At 42.2% G+C, this 19,094-nt stretch overlaps 2 protein-coding genes across 10 annotated transcripts in view; both read left to right on the forward strand.

Moving 5' to 3' along the window:
* Positions 1 to 8,540, forward strand: part of KIF21A (kinesin family member 21A) — an 86,496-nt gene extending 77,956 nt beyond the window's left edge. For all 9 annotated transcript variants that reach the window (XM_040063522.2, XM_040063524.2, XM_040063523.2 and 6 more), the window contains 3 exons: positions 2,437 to 2,607; positions 5,423 to 5,622; positions 7,291 to 8,540. In XM_040063522.2, the coding sequence (XP_039919456.1) occupies positions 2,437 to 2,607; positions 5,423 to 5,622; positions 7,291 to 7,384 (465 nt within the window). In that variant the 3' untranslated portion in view covers positions 7,385 to 8,540. The remainder of the gene's footprint in view (positions 1 to 2,436; positions 2,608 to 5,422; positions 5,623 to 7,290) is intronic.
* A 2,137-nt stretch (positions 8,541 to 10,677) lies between these two features.
* LOC120751883 (sucrase-isomaltase, intestinal-like) overlaps positions 10,678 to 19,094 on the forward strand; it is a 45,911-nt gene continuing 37,494 nt past the window's right edge. The window contains exons 1-4 of the mRNA XM_040062373.2: positions 10,678 to 10,743; positions 13,515 to 13,749; positions 14,191 to 14,293; positions 14,381 to 14,526. Of these exons, the coding sequence (XP_039918307.2) occupies positions 10,698 to 10,743; positions 13,515 to 13,749; positions 14,191 to 14,293; positions 14,381 to 14,526 (530 nt within the window). The 5' untranslated portion in view covers positions 10,678 to 10,697. The remainder of the gene's footprint in view (positions 10,744 to 13,514; positions 13,750 to 14,190; positions 14,294 to 14,380; positions 14,527 to 19,094) is intronic.

Genomic DNA, 19,094 nt, shown 5'->3' on the forward strand with positions numbered 1-19,094 from the left:
GGGGAGTCTGAGGGCTTGCGTTTCTTCATGTTTCTTCTTTTCTTCTTTTCTTCTTTTCTTCTTTTCTTCTTTTCTTCTTTTCTTCTTTTTTTTTCCTTTTTTTCTTCTTTTTTTTTTCCTTTTTTCCTTTTTCCTTTTCCCTTTTCTTCTTGGCTCACCTCAGCCAGTGGCTATTTGAACCCACAAGCTCCTGTTTCTCAGGGCTACCTACACCCAAATCACCAGACTTGGGGAACTGTAGGTCTGTAAAACTGACCCTCACACTGCAGGCACTGTGTGATGCATGAGGCCAGAGAGAGAATAAGCAAGAAACCCTGGCTTGTTATGAGGGGATACCCTTTGTTCTGTTCTTCTCACACACTGGAAAAAGCCTACGAACACAGCTTGGGGTGGAGCAGGATCCAGAACCTGTGCGAGCTTTCTCACTGAGCTAGGCTGTCATTTTTTCACATTATTCTCCAATTCTTGGATGCTTGGCTGTTCGCTGTGCCAGATGCAAAAAACTGCCTGAGAGGTTGGTGCATAGTTTAACAGTTTGGGCTGTGGATTTGAATCCTATCAGCAGTGTCCCTGTGGTTAGAGGCCAGGGGATTCTTAGGCAATGGGGAGACAGAGGCAGACACTCTGACAATTACTTCCCTGCACAGTTCAGAATATTGGGTTAGTTATGACCTGCCATCCTGGCCTGGCACGGTAATGAGTGAAGGACCTCAGTGAGAACAACAGGTATGATCGTGTAATGCAAGTTTGTCATGCTGGGAACTCAAGTGACAAGCAAGGAGGTGGGAGGGCTTTTGGAAAACAAAGATGTCAACAGTTAGAGAAGTTTATCTGTCCTTCTTGTGTGTCCCTTCTCCATGGCCAGGCTATATATATATCCTCCTAAGTCTGCCTGCATCTTGACTTACACCAGTAGAATAGCAGTGTAAGTCCAGGGGTATTTCAGCCATTTCTATGTACTTCAGAGTAGTGTGTATTCTCCAAAGTGAATGCCTCCAGAATTGTCAAGCCACTTTGGATAGTATAAATGATCTGTATGTGCAGCTGTCTACAAATTCTTGATGCTTCTGTCCAGCCTGGAAAAGAGAGGGTTATGTGGAGACCTCATAACCTTCCAGTATCAGAAGGGGGCTTACAGGGAAGCCAGAAAGGGACTCTTCATCAGGAACTGTAGTGACAGAACAAGGAGTAATGGGTACAGATTGAAAAAGGGGGAATATAGGTTATGATATTAGGTTGAAATACTTCACTGTGAAGGTGGTGAGACGCTGAAAGAGGTTGTGGATGCCCCAATGCTGGCAGTATGCAAAGCCAGGCTGGGTAAGGCCTTGAGCAGCCTGGTATAGTGGGAGGTGTCCCTACTGCCGAAGAGGGATTAGGACTAGATGATTTTTAAGGTCCATTTTAACCCCTTAACAATCTGTAGTTCTCTGCATGGGTAGGTCTGTTGGCCTGCCGGGTCTGGTGACAGATGCTGTCATGCCACAGGAAACTACTGTCTGAAACTCCACTGAGTCAGTAATATTAGTCATCTCTAGGTACCTAATTTTCTGGTTTATCATTGAATTTTTTGTTACAACTGGAACTGATGCATGTTAATTGAATGTGGTAACTTTTAAAATACCTTTAGCTCACAAGGTATTATTTTACACAACCAAGCTCTCCCTTTTTTACTGTCAAGCTTATTCATTCTAAAAGGCCAATAAAGAGCAAATAATAGAGGATGAAGTTTGACATTTGCTTGTGAAACAGAGCTGGTGGTTTAAAAAGTTACAGCTCATCTGTTCTTTCAGCTCAGTCTCACTGGGTGAGTTCTGGCTCCCGACAATGTAAAATGAATCAGGATTGCTTACACTGCAGCTCTAGGAACAAAAACCTGATGGGATTGATTATGGCTTAAATTGTTAAAACAACCTTACTTAAAGAGTCTGTTTCAACACCCCATTCTTGGACCACAGGCAAGGAGAAAGGTGTGTCTAGTCCATAAAAAGCATCAGTGTGTAAAATTATATAACCCTTACCAAAACAACTTGTCCAGAAAAATGCATTAGTGCCTCTTTCTGAAGCTACTTGCCTGTGCTATTCTCCCAGTGTGAGTTGTTTCCCAAACTCACTCATGAGCTTTATTTCTCCAGCCCACCACACAGGGTACATCTGGCCCTTCCTATGAATCTACTGTGCATGTGATATTCAAGTAGTAGTACTTCTTCCCAGAGCAGTGTTCTCTGAAGTCAGTGGAATATTCCCACTTCAGGCAAGAGGTGGAAGAGGAGAAAGGAGTGGTTCTTGTAGATATATTCTGTCAAATATACATCATGATACAGTGGCCTGTAATAAGACTTACCAGTTTTTTTCCCTAAAGTTATTTGCTGCATGACTTTCAAGCAGGTTAGATGGCAGCAAATTTCACATAACGTATTTTATTATTTATTTTAGATGTTTGATGTGACTGAAGGGGCTCTTGGAAGCGTAAGTCCTACACACAATTTTGAACCTCCTCATTATGATGGCATTGAAGCACTTGCTATTATGGGAGATAACCTTTTCAGTGGATCGAGAGATAATGGAATTAAGAAATGGGATTTGTCTCAAAAAGACCTTCTTCAGGTAATGAAAAAAATCATGAGTTGCCGTGACAGTCACACTGTAGATCTGTTTTCAGGCTGTATAAATGTTCAGGCTCATACAATGACTATTCACATAGACACTGGTGCTTTTAATAGAGAAGGCATAAAGCCCTGACTAAGAGAGAAATCAATAATGTACTTGATCTTTACATGCAGTTGCTTTTCTCTTCTGTGCATGTAGCATCAGGAAATTCCGATGAAGTGGTTATCCTGTTTTAGCTCTGAGTATGAGGTTTGTTTTTCTGCTTCAGAATAAAAGCAGCATTTGCTCATCTATGACTGGAATCATTGGATACTTGTCTTTGATAAGTCAGTGGATTTTGGATTGGGAACTCGTTAATGAGAAACAATACTTTAGATCAGGCTACAGAATATTTTCTTGTGAAGAGGTCTTACAGCCTATCTCACTCCACCCAGTCTTAGACCTTAGATTCATCTCCTTATACAGTGTGTGTGTTACATAATGCATACAACACACTCATAATAATGCTTGCTGTCAGAACACGTTAGCTGTCTGTTTTTCCTTATGTAAAAAGGAAAAAAAGGGGATGGGTGTAAAAGGACCTCAAATCCAGGGAATTTGCAATTTGTTTGGCTTGAAGAACTTTGATTTTTGCCTACCTGCTATAAGCTGATCTGTTCTTCTAGGTCTTCTTATGAGAGGTTTTTGAGGTACAGTTGTGATTATTTAACTTGAGACTGAGTGAGAACTGGAAGGCAGAAAAACAAATACCAGAAGAGTGCTGTTTTTGCAATAAATTTTAGGGAAAGGAGGAGCATGCATTTAATATGCAGACTGATAGCAAGCAAACAAATAGAATTGTAAAGTATTGGCATGTGAGAAAATAATGGACTGGCTTCTTTAAAAAGAAAATTTCTATATGGGCATACTTAGTATTTTATAAATATCTAAACTTTCTTGACCTTCATTCAAAATTGTCCAGTTTGGTGCAAGTTCCTTTTCAGAATACTATGGGGACTTCACAGTTAAAATAAGGATTCATAAGTTGAGCTTCTTGCAGAAAATCTTCACTTGGCCATATTGGGACATCTGCCTTCACATCTGTCTGTCCAGAAAAGTGTATTAAGAAGCTTTTGCCAAAATCACAGGCACTGGAAAGATTTTGTATTCTCAGAATGACTTCATTAAAGTTGTAAGAAGTGTCTTCACTCTTGCCTTTTAGGCTCATTAAAATGTTATGCAATATGCATTTTTGCTATTGCAATTAATTTAACATCAGAAAGAGTATAGGATCAGGGTGAAGAAGTATGTAAATTGGACTAGTTATATCACTTTTCTTATTTTCCTTTTGGTATATGTGCATTTCATAATTTCTCTACTTTGTCTCCCCCTGTTCGGCAATTTTAAGAGTAGAACTTGGTAAGAATAGTCTCATACTTTATTTTTATTTCTATTTCTAAAATGCTGTATGTTTTTCAAGGAGGTAAGACTGAAGCATTTGACAGAATATAAATAATTTTTATTCACTATCTTTTTTATGGAATGAGAAGTATTGTTAGTTTGATAATCATATGATAATTCAGAGTGGAAGGGCCCACTGGAGGTCACACAATGTGAAGTCCTGCTGGTCCCAGCAAGGCCAACTTTGTAGTTAGGTCTGGTTTCTTAAGGCCTTGCCCAGCTGAATTTTCAAGATCTCCAAAGTTGCAGATTTACCAGCTTGCTCTCCTTAATTTACCCAGCAACCAAAACCTGAAACAGAGCTGAGCTGTTTTACAGCATAAGTGCTGATGTTGCATCTGAGGTCCTGGTCTGGCATACATACCAGGTCTGATCCTCTGTAATTGATGAAAATCCCCTAACAACGTGCTATTCAAAAGACTTTGGAGATCATCATCTTCACTTGGTGTTACACATCCCAAGTCACAAAACCCTGCTGTCACAAAATTTATAAGAGCCACAACCACCTGCCTGCCCCCGCCCAGTTTTATGAAGTGCTGAAGAACCAGACTTCTAGTGCTGTAGTAGCTGTGTATATTATAGGTGAAACACCAAGGTGATCCTAGAAAGCTGAATGTACTCCATTATGAGCAATGCAACAAAGCAAAGCAACCCTTACCAAACTGAACTGGAGAAAAGCCACTTTTGGTATCCCCAAAAGACAGCAAATTTGGGCTATTATTTTTATTTTTCCTCATGTATTTATTTGTGAGAACACATAAATTTGTTTAAATAAATTTGAGAACAACAAAAGGATGTTGTTCTCAGCTGGTCTGTGCAGCATTTTGCTTTCTGAATTAGAGCTAAAATGCTAGTGCCCTTCCTCAATAAAGAATTAATGTTTCTGTGAAGCGCAATATCACAAAATCAATTTATAATGTGTAGTGGGAAAAGAAGAAAGAAGGCAAATACAGAAACAGTTTCTGTCTTCCTGGTGTATTTTTGTGCAGTATTTTGGATTTTCTTTTTATGTGCTTTATAGCAGTTTTACAGACTTGAAACATAATACAGAGACCATATGCTCAAAAATGCATTCAAATATGCTTCTGAAAACGTGCAGACTTGGCATTATCCTAAACTGATTTCTGTTCCACATTAGGTCAGTTGTGCATATTAGATTTTTCTTCTTCTTGCAGTACAATTTCACAAAAAGAAACACTCTTGGAAGTTAGCACTCTCCTGGCTCTAAAGGTGCAGGAGCCACCCAGGTCTGTGTAGTAAAACTGCTGCAGTATAGGAACCAGGCTTACAGCTTGGGATTTTTCCACTTCTGTGCTTGTTCCTCTGGAATTTTTTGCAGCCCTGTGAGACTTGTCTGCCTTCTCTCTTTCAGCAAGTTCCTAATGCTCACAAGGACTGGGTTTGTGCTCTTGGCCTGGTGCCCGGCGTGCCGGTTCTGCTCAGCGGCTGCAGGGGAGGCACCCTCAAGCTCTGGAACGTGGATACCTTTGCAGCCATTGCAGAGATGAAGGGACATGACAGCCCTATAAATGCCATCTGCACCAACTCCAGCCAGATTTTTACAGCAGCAGAGTGAGTTCTCCGTGAATCTTTCTCTTCTGTGTCCCCTGCTAGAGTTATGTCCGTGCACATGTGTTTAGGACATGCGTAAGTCACTTCATAGAAAGCATCCAGAGACCTTGTCCAGTCCATGCTAATATCTATCACAGCCATCTCCAAAGTGGGATGCTTGTACCCCAGGGGATGCACAAACATGATCCAGTGGGGTGCTGGAATAACTTATTAGAATTCAGTGGTATGTGTATATAATTAATAAATATACACAGCAGTGTGGGCTTAAAAAAAATTAATGGTAGGGGTGCATGATCAAAAAAAAGTTTGGGGACCACTGATCTACAGGATGGCAGGGAGAATTTGGCAGTACTTGAGAACTTCATAAGCTTGTCTCTACAGCTGGACTATTTCCTGATAGGACTCATTGCTGACCTGTGCAAATTCTCCTAAAAGCCATGGCACATGGCTGTTGGTTTGTTTTTAAGTGCTGGCATACAGCAGCACTACTGTACTGTAAACACCTTGATTTAATTATTTGTTTCCTCAGTAAAAGTGAGCAAATTGAGGACCTGAAACCTTCAGGGAAACCTCCAAGAAAAATACCTTGCTGTGGAGAATGTGCTGGAGTCATCAACAGAGACTATGGTGTAGTCTGAGCACAGGAGGTGTGAAAGCTGATGTGTTACATTGTGGAAGCTTCTGGCCTTCCGAATTAAAATCAGGCAGGTCTTTCTGAGTCATAACAGGATTTCAGAGTTGCCAAGTTTCCATATTTGGTGGTCAGGTTTTATGTTTAAGCGCTAAAAGGTAGGGGTAGAGATGTCAAAGCTTATGTCTCTGTTTGCCTAAAGATTATTAATCCATTTAGAACATACATGCATCTGAAATTCATTCTTTTTTGTCATTAAAAAAAAAAAAAATCAGCATTTTGGTACTTCTAGCAGTGGGCTTAAGGTCTAAAAAATGTAGAGTGTTCTTAACAATTTATACTGAAATGAAGGCACAAGTCAGAAAATACTTTTAACTGTCACAAAGGGAGTTGTGAAGAATATATGAATCAGTGTTGGCTAGTCACTCAAATTAATGTTTATGAGAAATTAATAACTTCCCTTTCATGGAATAAATTGCTATTTAACAAGACTAACTCTTTATTTTACTTCTAAATTATAATAGAGTTTTGTAACATATCCTATGTGATATTCTATTTACACATACTTTAAAATCGTGATTTTAAAGTACAGAACTACAGTCTCAGCTTCCAAGCACCAGCTCACTGGTTTATGCTACCTAGCACCTTGCAAATGGGTTTATTGGGTATTTTTTGTTGGAGAGCTAGGACTTCATATTGTCTTGTGGTTCTGTGCTTTTTTTACTTTTTCTTATAATAAGCTGACACCTCTTTACTTTCCATAGGCATAAAATCTTTATACTTTCCTAGATGGTTAAAGGTTATAGCCAGTGCTGTGATAAGGTTAGGGAACCTTCAGTGTTGTACGTGTTAGATTACAAAGTCTCCTGGAGGTGGAATAACCCTTGCATGCCCATTAAAGAACTGTCATTTTGCCAACAATACCTTTCTGAATAAGACACTGAAGCTTTTAAGGAAGCTTCCCTTGCCCACCTTTGCCCACTCTCCTTCCCCAGTGTAACTACGGTGCTCTAATACCACTTTGTTTTGGTTTTCAGTGATCGCACTGTGAGGATCTGGAAAGCTCGAAATATAATTGATGGACAGATCTCAGATACAGGAGATGCAAGTGAAGATCTTGCCAGTAATTGAAGTTACAGAGGATAAAGGAATACATTGATCCATTTGAGGTGCACTCTATGCAGTTTGCTGCATGTTTATTAGTTAAACACTGATGACTGGAATGGACTGAAAATGTGTGAACTCTTCCACTAGACCTGCTGTCCTTAAAATATGTACTGTATTTAATAACCTCTTGGTAACATGCTTGAGTCTCAACAGTCACGTGTATCTCTATATATTATGGCTGAATTTGTGTGCATATGTAATACTTGCAGTTTAAATTAACTGGAATTCAGTCTTCTCTAGTGACCATCTCAAAATTATAACCTGAAATATATAACAAAAGTGCTCTGCTGTATTTAACTCACAAGTATGATCAGCTGTTTTGCATTTTAGGGTAACAGGGGAAGAAATGTGTCCCAGGAATAAGCCTTTGATTATGAGAGGCAGTTTGAAGATTTTAAAGGTCACTTACACTGTTGTTAGGAAAGCGAATAATAGATGGGAAGAAGCTGTTAACGATACATCTACCTGACATGGCTGTATCCTGCTAACAGCAAATGCCATATGAGTTGTGTGTTGATAGCATATAATCTGTGTTGACCAAAGTTGTGCAGCTGTGTATACTTTGTGCTCAGGACTAGAACTCAAATGCCCACAGATGGCTGTGTTTTATTTGTGTTCTGCCTATTTTCTGCAATGACTAGGTGTTCTTAATGTCACGATAAATGTATCTTAATCTATTTTTCTTACGGATTTGTTTCTATCATCTCACATTTTCTTTTTTTTAAAGCAAATTGTCTTTCCTTTTTATCTAATTTTATATGCTGCTAAATGTATTTTAAATACACTGTTTTGCAAACCTTGGCAATTACTTTGAGAACTGAACCACGTATATTGGAAAAAGCTATGTAAATAGATGGTTGTATAAAGAAAATATCTTATCTTGTGCCTGTATGACTTTTAAAGTTCTTGGAACCTGGATATTGAGGGAGGATGTATCATTTACCCAACTGCTCTGAATATTAATTTGTAAATTTTGCAAATTTTAAAATTTTATGTAGATTCAGAAACAGTGTTTGGATATTGAGGTTTTTTTGGTTGTTTTGTTTTTATTTTTCAGAAAATATCAGTCTGTAAATTATAGCTTGTGTAGGTAACAAATAAAGATGTGAATGTGAACTGCTTTTTGCCTTGTTTGTCATACTTCCTTAAAAAAATTCACTTCCCTTGCAAAGGTGTTGAATATAAACCCCACAATTTTACACAGTTCAGTAGAGTAGCTTGGTGAGTACTATAGCCCATATGTTCTTATTGTATCCCATGTCTGTGTTCTTCTTGGCCATTATTTGTGTTTTTATAGTACTTAGGAACCCTAGGGAACCCTCACACTTAGTACAGTTCAGAAGCAGGTGACTCCTGTTCATACAAGTAGACACTTCTCTTACCTTATTGCATGTGGTCTGTCAAACAAGGGAAAGTTCTGATGCCTCTTACTGATCTTGGAGGAATTACTTCCTGCTCTGCTCATCTTGAAAGGAGATGAAAATAGTGCTTGCAATTTGAGGTTACCAATGTATTCCAAGTTTTGATAGAAACGGGTGATGAATGATATATATTGTTAATAAACAATGTATAAGTTAGTTAAAATAAGCAGCAGCACTACCACTTATTGTCTCTATCATGCTTTTTAACTGCTCAAAGGGTCTACACACAAATGATTTGGGACTATATCACAAATTCCCAGTGGAGAGTGGATTTACATGTAAGACTCACATGAGAGGCTTTTTGTGCCTGCTGGAGGGTCCCCTTTCCCCTTGGCCTGGTAGGTGTTGTGCCAAGCTACACAAATGATACCAACAGTTTTGGGCCTGAAGACTCATGGCTGTGTGTGTAAGACTCATGTGAAAATTGTGTTTTGCAACTGCAGGACAAAAGCCCCTGCAGACCTGGGAAAAGCTTTCCTCTGTCCAGCTGCTCAGCTCTGCCAGACCACGTGTGGCTGTGGCCTGAGCTGCAGATGTTCCTCTGCAGTGGTGCTTGGCATATCTCCTGATAGGCACCAATGTTACTTAATGTATTCATAAAAATATTTAGTTTTAATGTTGTTTTTTTTTTTTTTTTTCTTCCAGAAAGATATTTCACCTAAATCAGGTCTTACCATAGAACAGAGCTTTCACACCTTCACTCTGAAAGTACTTGCCATCAAGTAATTGGAAGAAAAATGTCATTTTTGTAAAGGTCATGGTATCAGTGTCTTGTTTTAATGGAGAATTTTTTGACTGTTTGTTTTTCTCCAAACTTCATCCGTGCTGAAAACCCACATATGTGACAAAAGATAATATGAAATCAGAAAAAGGTAAGCACTGGATTCCTACTCTCTGAACATGTTTGTGTCAAAAAGAAAAAAAAAAAAAAATAGTGTCTGAAAAATTAATTTTCTAAGAAGTGTGGGAAAATCATGTTTTCATCTCTGTGGTGGTTTCAGGCAGATTTTGGGAGAAACCCTCCCACGGGGCCCCCCTCCCCTCCTCCAACCGGTTCGGGAAAAAAAGATTTCCTCAGAGAGAAGTGGAAAAAACCTGTTTATTAAACAGGCAAAGCACTCCCAGCACAATACCCGATGACAAGAGCTTCGTGCCGCTTACGGAGGGATAACAAACTTAAAGAAAGTCTCCTCTTGAGGGTCGTCACTGTGCTCCACCGCTCCGTCTCCGCTGGCATTGGGAGAAAAGGAGATGTGCAGGGCTGGTCTTGGTGGGGTGGGTCCCCTGTGGAGGCCCCCGGTGCTTCCCCAGGTCCTTAGTCCGGAGAGGTTGGAACAGTTCCGAGGAGAGGGCAAAAAAGCAAAAAGGAAGGAAAAAAGGACAAAAAAATAAAGAAAAAAAAGGCAAAAAGCTTCAGCTATTCTACAGCATCTAACTATGCTAGCACTAAACTAACTAACTGCTGGGGAAAAAACAACAGAGCTTCTTTCGTCTTGCCGTGTTCCAGCTCCCCCGCTTCAAGGTCACTCCGATGAGCAGGGTTTTCCTGGGGAAAAACAAACCGCGTTTGCCCTCCCCTTTGCACCCAATAGACGATTGGGGGATACACAGTCACCCCAGGACAATCTCAAAACTGGAATTCAGAAACTGAGCAAAGTGTATGGAAAAAATTAGACTGTATCTCATGTTATCTGCTTAGATACAGGCAAGGTCATGTGTTACAATTAATCTCATCAAAGAAATGAATGCTGAGAAAATATTTGCAATGCTTCTGATTGTGTATCAGAACAAGTGCTTATCGTGCCCCTGCCTTGTATAAAAGGCTCCAAGCTGCCTGTGGAAGTTCTCCTTCAACCATGGCAGGGACCAGGAGCCTGTGTTTCTTGGCTGTTGTGCTCACAGGTAAATACAATACATTTGTATTTTTGTCATATGGTTCAAAAGCAAATTATAAATGTGATAACAATAGAAGAGATGTTAAAATAGATGACTGTTTTCCGTGTACAGAGAGAACAGGCATGGCACTGAATCCACCTGAGGTGACTGTGGGAGGACAACAGAGCTGGCTTGTTTAGAAATATGCCCCAGTCCTACAGTGTATTCAGCACTTGGGCACCAGCACAGGCAAAAGGGAATCAGTGGAATCATTCAGCTCCTGAAAGTTACCTATTGCTTTGTTAGCTCTTCTTCTGTAATTTTTACCCCAGCATACCAGAGGTTAATCTGGTCCATAACATAGTAAAAGGAGAATACATATTGCGCTGCTGGAGGAGGGAACCTCTGCAGCAAATGCCTTTGAAATGTACAGATGAACCCAAAATGTAAAGATTATTACTATTAAATTAAAATCTGTGTAGTAATACTTTAATTCCTTCCTTATGCCTTAATTCTAATCTGATTTTTCAAAATTAAAGTCAAGGTTTTTAAAAATCAGTGAGGATTACCTTTCACATATATCTTTTCCACTGCCTTGCTTTAGCTTCTGTTCCCATGGAAATTATCATGGAAAAGCAGCAAGTGGCCATAGCTGTTGCTGTATATTCAGCTGCTTGTTTGGATTTCATCTTCTTTGTACGTTTACAGATGTAAATACAGTGAAAATAATGGATTTTAAATTATTTTTAAAAGTAGGGAAGGAAAACTTGCTGCTATCACATATGTACTACAATAGAAGTAAATCCAGGAACAAGGGATGAACAAGGTTGCAGCCTTATTGAGCTGCTCACACCTGCAAGTCTTTTTTTTTTTTTTTTTAATTTGCTGGAAAATGTAAACTTTCATTAACAGGAGAAAAAATGGAAGAAATTTCTTGGCTTCTGCTGTGGCAATGTTTTTTTCCTTGATCTAGATTTTAATTCGCAATATCATTCATAAGAAGTATTTTGAAAGTATTTTACAATACAAATTAGTTCATAAAATTCTCCTGCAAACCTATACTGTGTAAAATGACACCACATTATTAATCTGCTGTAGTCTGTTCAGTCATACTCTTTGATTTCAGCAATGAAAACACTAATGCTGCATTTTGACTGCCATTAGAAAATGCACCCCAAACCAAAATTATATGTGCTGGGTTTAGTTTATTTTGTGCTCCAAAAAGAAATGATGGATGGAAGCAGAAGAATGCTCATATTCCTATTATGCTTTAGATGAAAAAGAGGATAAGAACTTAGAGCTTTTCTATGTGACAGATCATGACAGAGAGCAGTCAGCCTGTAGGAGCTGACTCTGCCCCAGAAAACAGAGGTGGAATCCAATCCTGCCTGCCCAGCAGCTGGCGAAGGTTAACAGCCAGATCATTCCTGTTAATTCCAGCCTCTAGAAGATAATAATGAGGCACTGTGAGCAGTGAGCTCTGCTGAGCAGCCTGGGAGCATCAGACATGAGTGTCAGATGTTCCTGTATAAAAGGGGCATGAGAGTTTTAAAAAAAAGAAAACAACAAAACAACAAACACCAAAAAACCCCCCAAAACAAGTTGATGGCACTCCTGCTTTTCTGTGTTCATATCCCCCACTTGGAAATCAGCTCTGGCATTGCAGCATGATGGTATTCCATAGCAAAAATCTACTGTTTCATTCTGTAAATTTTTCTAGTATACATAATTACTACTTGTGCACATCTGCTTGTAGAATTCTTTCTGTGGAGAAGCCCAGACTGCATCAGCAACCATGTTTTATGCTTTCAAGCACGCAACAGTCCACAGGGGAAGGGGAAAAAAAAGAAAAAAAAAAAAATTAAAGCAGAGGTATTAGTCATTTTGTAGAAAAGGGCAATTATCATTCAAGTAGATTTAATCTTTGAATATTGCTGTAATGACTAAAATGACATAAGTTAACTTCAAAATAAGCATGCTGCCTCTAATATGCCTGCTCTCTCTGTGAATATTTGCTAACAGCAGTTTGTCAGCGTGGCAGGGAGCTGGTCTTGTGGTCCCCCTGCTCTTGGCAGGCTCCCAACCAGAGGACTTGACCTGCAGCTATAAAAAGGGAAAATTTAGCACCTTACTTTTTTTTTTTTTAATGATGGTTCTGTGACTGACTAATATATGCCTTTTCTTTTACTGCTGGCATCTTCCCTTTGCTCATAACCGTACCTGTATTAACAGAAACTACTAATACTACGTAGATAAAGTAATCATACGATACAGGAAAGAAACTCAGTACAAACATATACATATACTAAGTATTTTTTCTATTTATATCATACAAGTGTATGCTGCTTATAACATATTTATATCTCTATAGATAAAAAAAATTCTCTGTATAGCATAAGTATATAGAAAATGTAACATTTTAATATCAATAGCAGTCCTTTTTGAAGAATCCCTCCTGTTCCGCCAGCCTGCAGCGTTGCTCTCACGGCTCACCAGCAGCTTCATTACGCTGCTATTTAATTTTCTATGAGTATTTCAAGCAAGTCGTGCTTCAGCTGAGCGCTGGCAGCTCTGAGCGCTGAATTAAACAGACCCCACTGCCCCGGCTTGTAAAAGAACGTGCTTGTGGCTCTTGCTCTGTTACGAGCACACGGCTGCTCTGCCGTATCTTAATCCAAGGGATCATGAATGTTAGCCCTAAGACGGGGAGCAGTCACATCCAGACCCAGGAATAACTAAAGTTTGCAGTGCCGTGGGTTCTTGTAACGCGGTTCTCTGACGGCTTTTCCGGCCTGCAGCCCTAGGCGGGTGCCTGGGCTCGGAGCAGGACGCGCAGTGCCCGGGCGCCGTGGCGGTGCCGAAGCGCATCGACTGCCACCCGCAGCCCGGCGCTTCCCGGGAGGCCTGCGAGGCGCGGGGCTGCACCTGGTGCTCCACCGACGTGCCCAACGCGCCCTGGTGCTTCTTCCCTGAGGACAGTCCCTACGGCTACGCCCGGAGTGGGAACGCCGAGAAGACGGCCAAAGGCTGGAGGTGAGTGCGTGTGGGCGCTGCAGGCCGGCCCGGCCCCACGGCCCCCGCCGCCGCCCCGGGCGCTCTTGCCCAGGACTTTCCCCAGCTGCTCCGATACACATGACAAGGAGGGTAAGGGACACCTTTCCCAGTGCATACGCCATAGCAATGGGGCTTCTGCCCTCACCACCCCTCCGGTGAGGAAACCAGGCGCAGGCAGAGTGGTCCCTTCCACCCTGGGAGCTGTGTCTCAGGAAACTATGAGGTCTTCTTTCTTTGATGGCTCTGCTTTATCCATCAGCACCAAGAAGGGCCTAAACTGACCTCAGGGATTATTTCTCTCAATAAGTCAACGATTTAAAGAGCTGACACAGAGCAGCTGGGTGGCTCCCCTGGCCTGCCCCAGGGTGGTCTCAGCCAGTGATCGGTTGTGGTGGGCACCAGCATGTGTTTTCACTGCAGAATCACACTGAACAAGCGCCAGGCCTTGACCCTCTTTGGAAATGACATTTCCCCGATCGTCTTCGAAGTGGAGTTCCAGACAAAGGACAGACTCCGGTTCAGGGTGAGCACTTGGGGGGCTGGAATCACTTAATCAAAGCAATGTATGTTAAGGAGTGAGCTGACCTGCCCCCTGCTCGCCTTGCTTTAGTTCTACGATCCCAACAAGCAGCGGTTTGAAGTCCCACTGAAGATCGATGGCCCTGGGGTTACTGCTGAAGAGGCCAACTACGAGGTGGAGTTCTCGGATGACTCCACACACTTCACGATCAAGAGGAAAAGCACCGGCACCGTGCTGTAAGTACTACACGTGATTCATATAGCTTTTTGTAAAAATTAGGTATGATGAGGTGAGCACTGTTTCCTTACACCTTGTTGCTTGGATCTGTGTGACAAGGGGTCAAAGGCAATGTGGAGGTGGTGTAAATGCAGATTTATGCCTTGTCCCTCAAGGACTTTCATTATTAATAGGGGTATGTGCCTGTATAACAGACAGTTATCTATATGCATGTATGAAAGTTAATTCAGTAAGTAAAAAAACCTTTTGACACTACAATTTTGTGGCTTGGGATGCTGGTAAATTCAATTCATCAAAGCACTGAGCTAAGATTTCTGACACTTGAGGTGTCAGGAACTGAGCAGTAAGTCTCCTGACACTCTCCAGCAGGCAGGTCTAGGAAGCTGAAAGCCATGGAGGCTGTAAGCCTCTAATTTCTACTGATATCAGTGAATGGCGCTGGTTCTAGTCGATCCCTCTGCAAAAAAAAAAACCCCAAATATTAGTTTTCTCAAGTTAGTACTGTAAGTTTAACTTCAGCAAAAGCTACCCTCACTAACAAATGTCACCAGGTATCATAATTTCCCCTTTCCTTGGCTTCCATCAACCTTGGCTTCCACCTTCAATCACCTGCATTTGTGCCAGCTGCTTCTTGCAGCAGTGAGCAATTTAAGGATGGCTTGAGTGATGCAAATAAGACAATACAGCCTTTAGAACTGTCTGCAGATGAAACCATCGTGCTGGGTTTTTAATGAGCTGACCATCCTTTTGAACTACAGTCTCACGGCATCTCTTTATACATGTCACAAACAATTCTGTAAAGTTTTATTTATGCAGGCTATTTAAAATGAATGTATTATGCATTACTCTGATAACAAAAACAATTTAATTTCTCATTAGACTTAACAGCTCTGTGTAAACAGTGGGCTTTTGTTAAAGGCCTGGTTTTCTTTTTCTTTCTTTTAAGGCTTATTCATTGGAATGCTGATGTAAAGTGGCTAGCTCATGGCCCATTCCCATTCAGCCCTCCTCACTTTCACCCAGACCCCAAGGGTTTAGCCTGAGTTGATCAAACTTGAGATGTCCCAGCTAAGGAATGGGCCCTGCCATGGAGCAGATGCAAAGGCACAGCTCCAGTGACAGGCAGAGGAGCACAAGTCAGTCCCCACTGAGCGGGTTTCCAGGAGGGCACATTCAGTTCCCTGTTGGGGGCCTGGAGAAGCCGTCTCCATTCCCCTCCCCTTCTTTGTGCACCAAGGCCTGTGCTCAGCAGCAGCAGAGGTGTGGGCTGCAGCAGTGCTGTGCTGCAGAGCCCAGGGAGGCAGAGGGCAGCCTTGGTTTGCAGCACTGGCACAGCATCAGCAGTGACGCTCTGCTCTCCAGCATCCCCGTGGGGAATTGTACACTGCCTCCAGGCAGGTAAAGGAGTGCTCCTGAAACACAGCCAACCCCAAAAAGAGGAAATTGTGAGTGAATGTAATGCACAGATAATGGGCTTTTATCCTGCAAGCAATGGCAAGGCTGCTCCCAAAATATTCTCACCGACATGGACACGGGATTTTGTGTACAGAAAGGGAAATCATATGTTCCTGGGAATTCTTGTTTCATGTGAATTGGCACAGCCAGTACAGTAGACTGAAGGATCCTGTCAGGGAGCCATTCCTCTCACAGCTCAATGATATTTAGTTTAGTTATATTCCCTGTGTAAGGAGCAAAAATGCTTCCCCTTCATTTATTTGCCTGTCCATCCTGTCAGAGTGAGGAAATGCAGGTGCTCAGAGATAGCTCCGCAGCCTGCCTTAGAAGGATTTGCAGTCTCCTTAGCCACTGAAAAAAGCTGTGCAGATGGAATCTTCCAAAACAGGAAAGCAGGTTATATATCCTGGCCTAAAAGCTATGGATATCTGCATTTACTTTACTGGGAGGGATAAACCCTCAGCAATCAGCATTATAGAAACATCCCCATCAATGGCTGCACTTGACTGGTGGGTCCAGGGGTGCACTGGTGGCATCTGGCGTGTTAAGTGGATTTTCGTGTTAGTTCAACCTGCCCAAGGGCATGTTTGAATGCTAAAACCCAAATCTTTTCCTTTGGGCTCCCTCCAGAAGTGGGAGCAGCTGCTCCAGGGCGCCCAGGCACAAAGCTGCACAGCTGTTGGGCTCTGTGCCTGGGCCACGTTAGGCCAGGCTGTGTGGGAGAGTGTCCCTGAGAAACAGGCAAGTGCCTGACACCTGGAACGACTTTAGCCTCCTATTTTAAGATGTGAACAGCCATGGCCTTACTATCTCAATGAACAGCTGAATCAATTGATGATTTCCATATGCACACAAACACTGCTCAGTCAGAACAGTTGATGGCAGGCAAATAAAGTCTCTTCAACAGGTGTGCAGTTGCACTCCCCAAGTGTGGGTGGATAATAACTTGTGTCTGCACCAAACCAGGTCAGGGTTCTCTGCTGGACCTTTTAAATATCACTGAGGAAAGCTTTCCCACAGTAAAGCAATCCCAGATCCTCAAATCTGCTTTTCATTATACTTCGTATCCCTTGCTAGCAGTGCTATGCTGCTGGATGACCTACCCCCCCCAAAAAGCCTAAATTCCCTCATGATGCCCAGCATGCTCTGGCACAGCTGACAGTCCACCTGGGAAGGGAGCAGTCTGTCCCAAGCAGAAACACAGATTAGGACTGGGTTGCTCTTTCAAAGTCCGCAGCTGTATTTCCCTACGCTCCTTTCTGAGCTGCAGTCTGTCCTGCCATCCGTCTTTATGCTGTGAAGCAGTGGGGTGTCAGGCTGCTGTCTGTCTGCTTGATAGAAAACCCCATCCCCATCACGTGCACAAAACCTCCTTGAGAGGAATGAGTTCATTCTACATTGGAAATGCTGCAGGGGAGAGGCAGAGGAGGCTTCGAGTGGGTTTTACGGGCGTTTTTCACGCTCGCTGCATGCAGGGGGGCTTAGCTGAACTACCCAAGGAGGGCAGGACAAACTCAGGGCTCCATGTAATCACAGTAACAGGGGAGAGGAATAAACTGTATGAGGGGAGAGACATTAACAGCTGATTGCAAAACTCATGCAGAGCCAAGAGCAAGAATAAAAGGCCAAGTCCTGCTATGTTTTCAGCTTGCTCCAAGGTAATCAGTTGACAGCTGCTGCTTTGCCTTCATGGGGTGAAAATTAGCCAGTCATGTAGGGAGATGATCCAGGCGCTGCTGGGGGCTGCCGGACCAGGAGCTCTTGGGCTGCCTCCCTTTGTCCTCCCAGGAATGCCTCTTCGCTTACTCCCTCTTACTTTTCTCCTTCTCATCCATTGCTGTCCTGTTCTCTGTCCCATCCCATTCTGCCTCCCTCTGCTCCGCTTTTCACCCTCTCCAATGCTCCCGCTGTTTTGCCACCAGCCAGGAAAGGTCCTTTTCTGTGCCAGCAGCCATCCAAAGCCACGAGGGTAAAGAGATGCCATGTCCACACATTCACTAGGGAGATGCCAAGGGACTCATGAGACGCAGCAAAGCTTCTGCTCCCATCCAGATGTCAGGTGTTTTCTGTTTTCCATGAGAAAACCAGAAACCTGCAACTGATTTTAGGCTGCAAGTCACAGTTCTTAACCGTGAGGGACAGGGACTAGTGCATGGATCTCCTGCCCCAGAGCTGAAGCTCCCAAACTAATGTCTTTGTTGGGCAGTGGAGACTGCAAGGAGTCTCTTTTCATTCCGTCATGCTTGGAAAATAACTGCTTTGGCAAAATTGGTTTGGTCAGTGGGAAAATGTTTTGTCAAGAGATTGGCTTTAGTTTTGTAAATCCTTGCTTAGGGTATCCTGGTTGATTTTGCAGCTCTAATGGGAAACTGTCCCATTGTTGGCCAGGGCCCTACATTAGTAAAAAGAGGAGAGATAAGTAATAACTAATAAGGCAGGCGAGGAAGCTAAACAGCCTGTGAGTAGTTTTGTGGCACAGACACTGAGATCAAGCTCTATTCTCCTTCCTGCTCCTGCCACACTAACAACAGCAACCACTGGAGGAGGTAGAATCAATGGAGAGCATGAAGGCTCCAAGAAGGCATAGATTTTTCTCAAGAACAGAGTAAAAGGCTAGGAACTGTTTGCTTTAAAACAGTGATAAATAACAAACACATGCTCATTTTGCAGTGTGTGATTACTCTGTGGGCCTCATTGCCCCAGGGCAGCACTGACACAGGAGGCCTAGCAGGATACACATTCAGACATAATAAAAAAAATGATCTGTAGGAAAATAAAACCCCCAAATACTTTTGTCTCCATGCTTCACAACATCCGTTAATTCTATGAAAACAGCCAGAATCTTTCTCCATAAGCAGATTATTGCAAGACTGGCTCTGAGTGACATCTTATGCCTTTCTTTGTGATATCTGGTCTGGGCCATTGCTGGAGACAGGCTGCAGAGGGACGGACTGCTGATTTGATTCTCCACTTTAATATCCTGACTTTTCCTTCATGATGTCACACAAATAATGGAAGGCAGAACATTTTTTTACAAGCCAGATAGGGACTACTTTCTATTAAGCATTTGGAATACTTTGTTTGCTATTGCACTTGGAAATATACTGCACAA

Source organism: Hirundo rustica, chromosome 4, assembly GCF_015227805.2.
Source record: "Hirundo rustica isolate bHirRus1 chromosome 4, bHirRus1.pri.v3, whole genome shotgun sequence".
Lineage (NCBI taxonomy): Eukaryota > Metazoa > Chordata > Aves > Passeriformes > Hirundinidae > Hirundo > Hirundo rustica.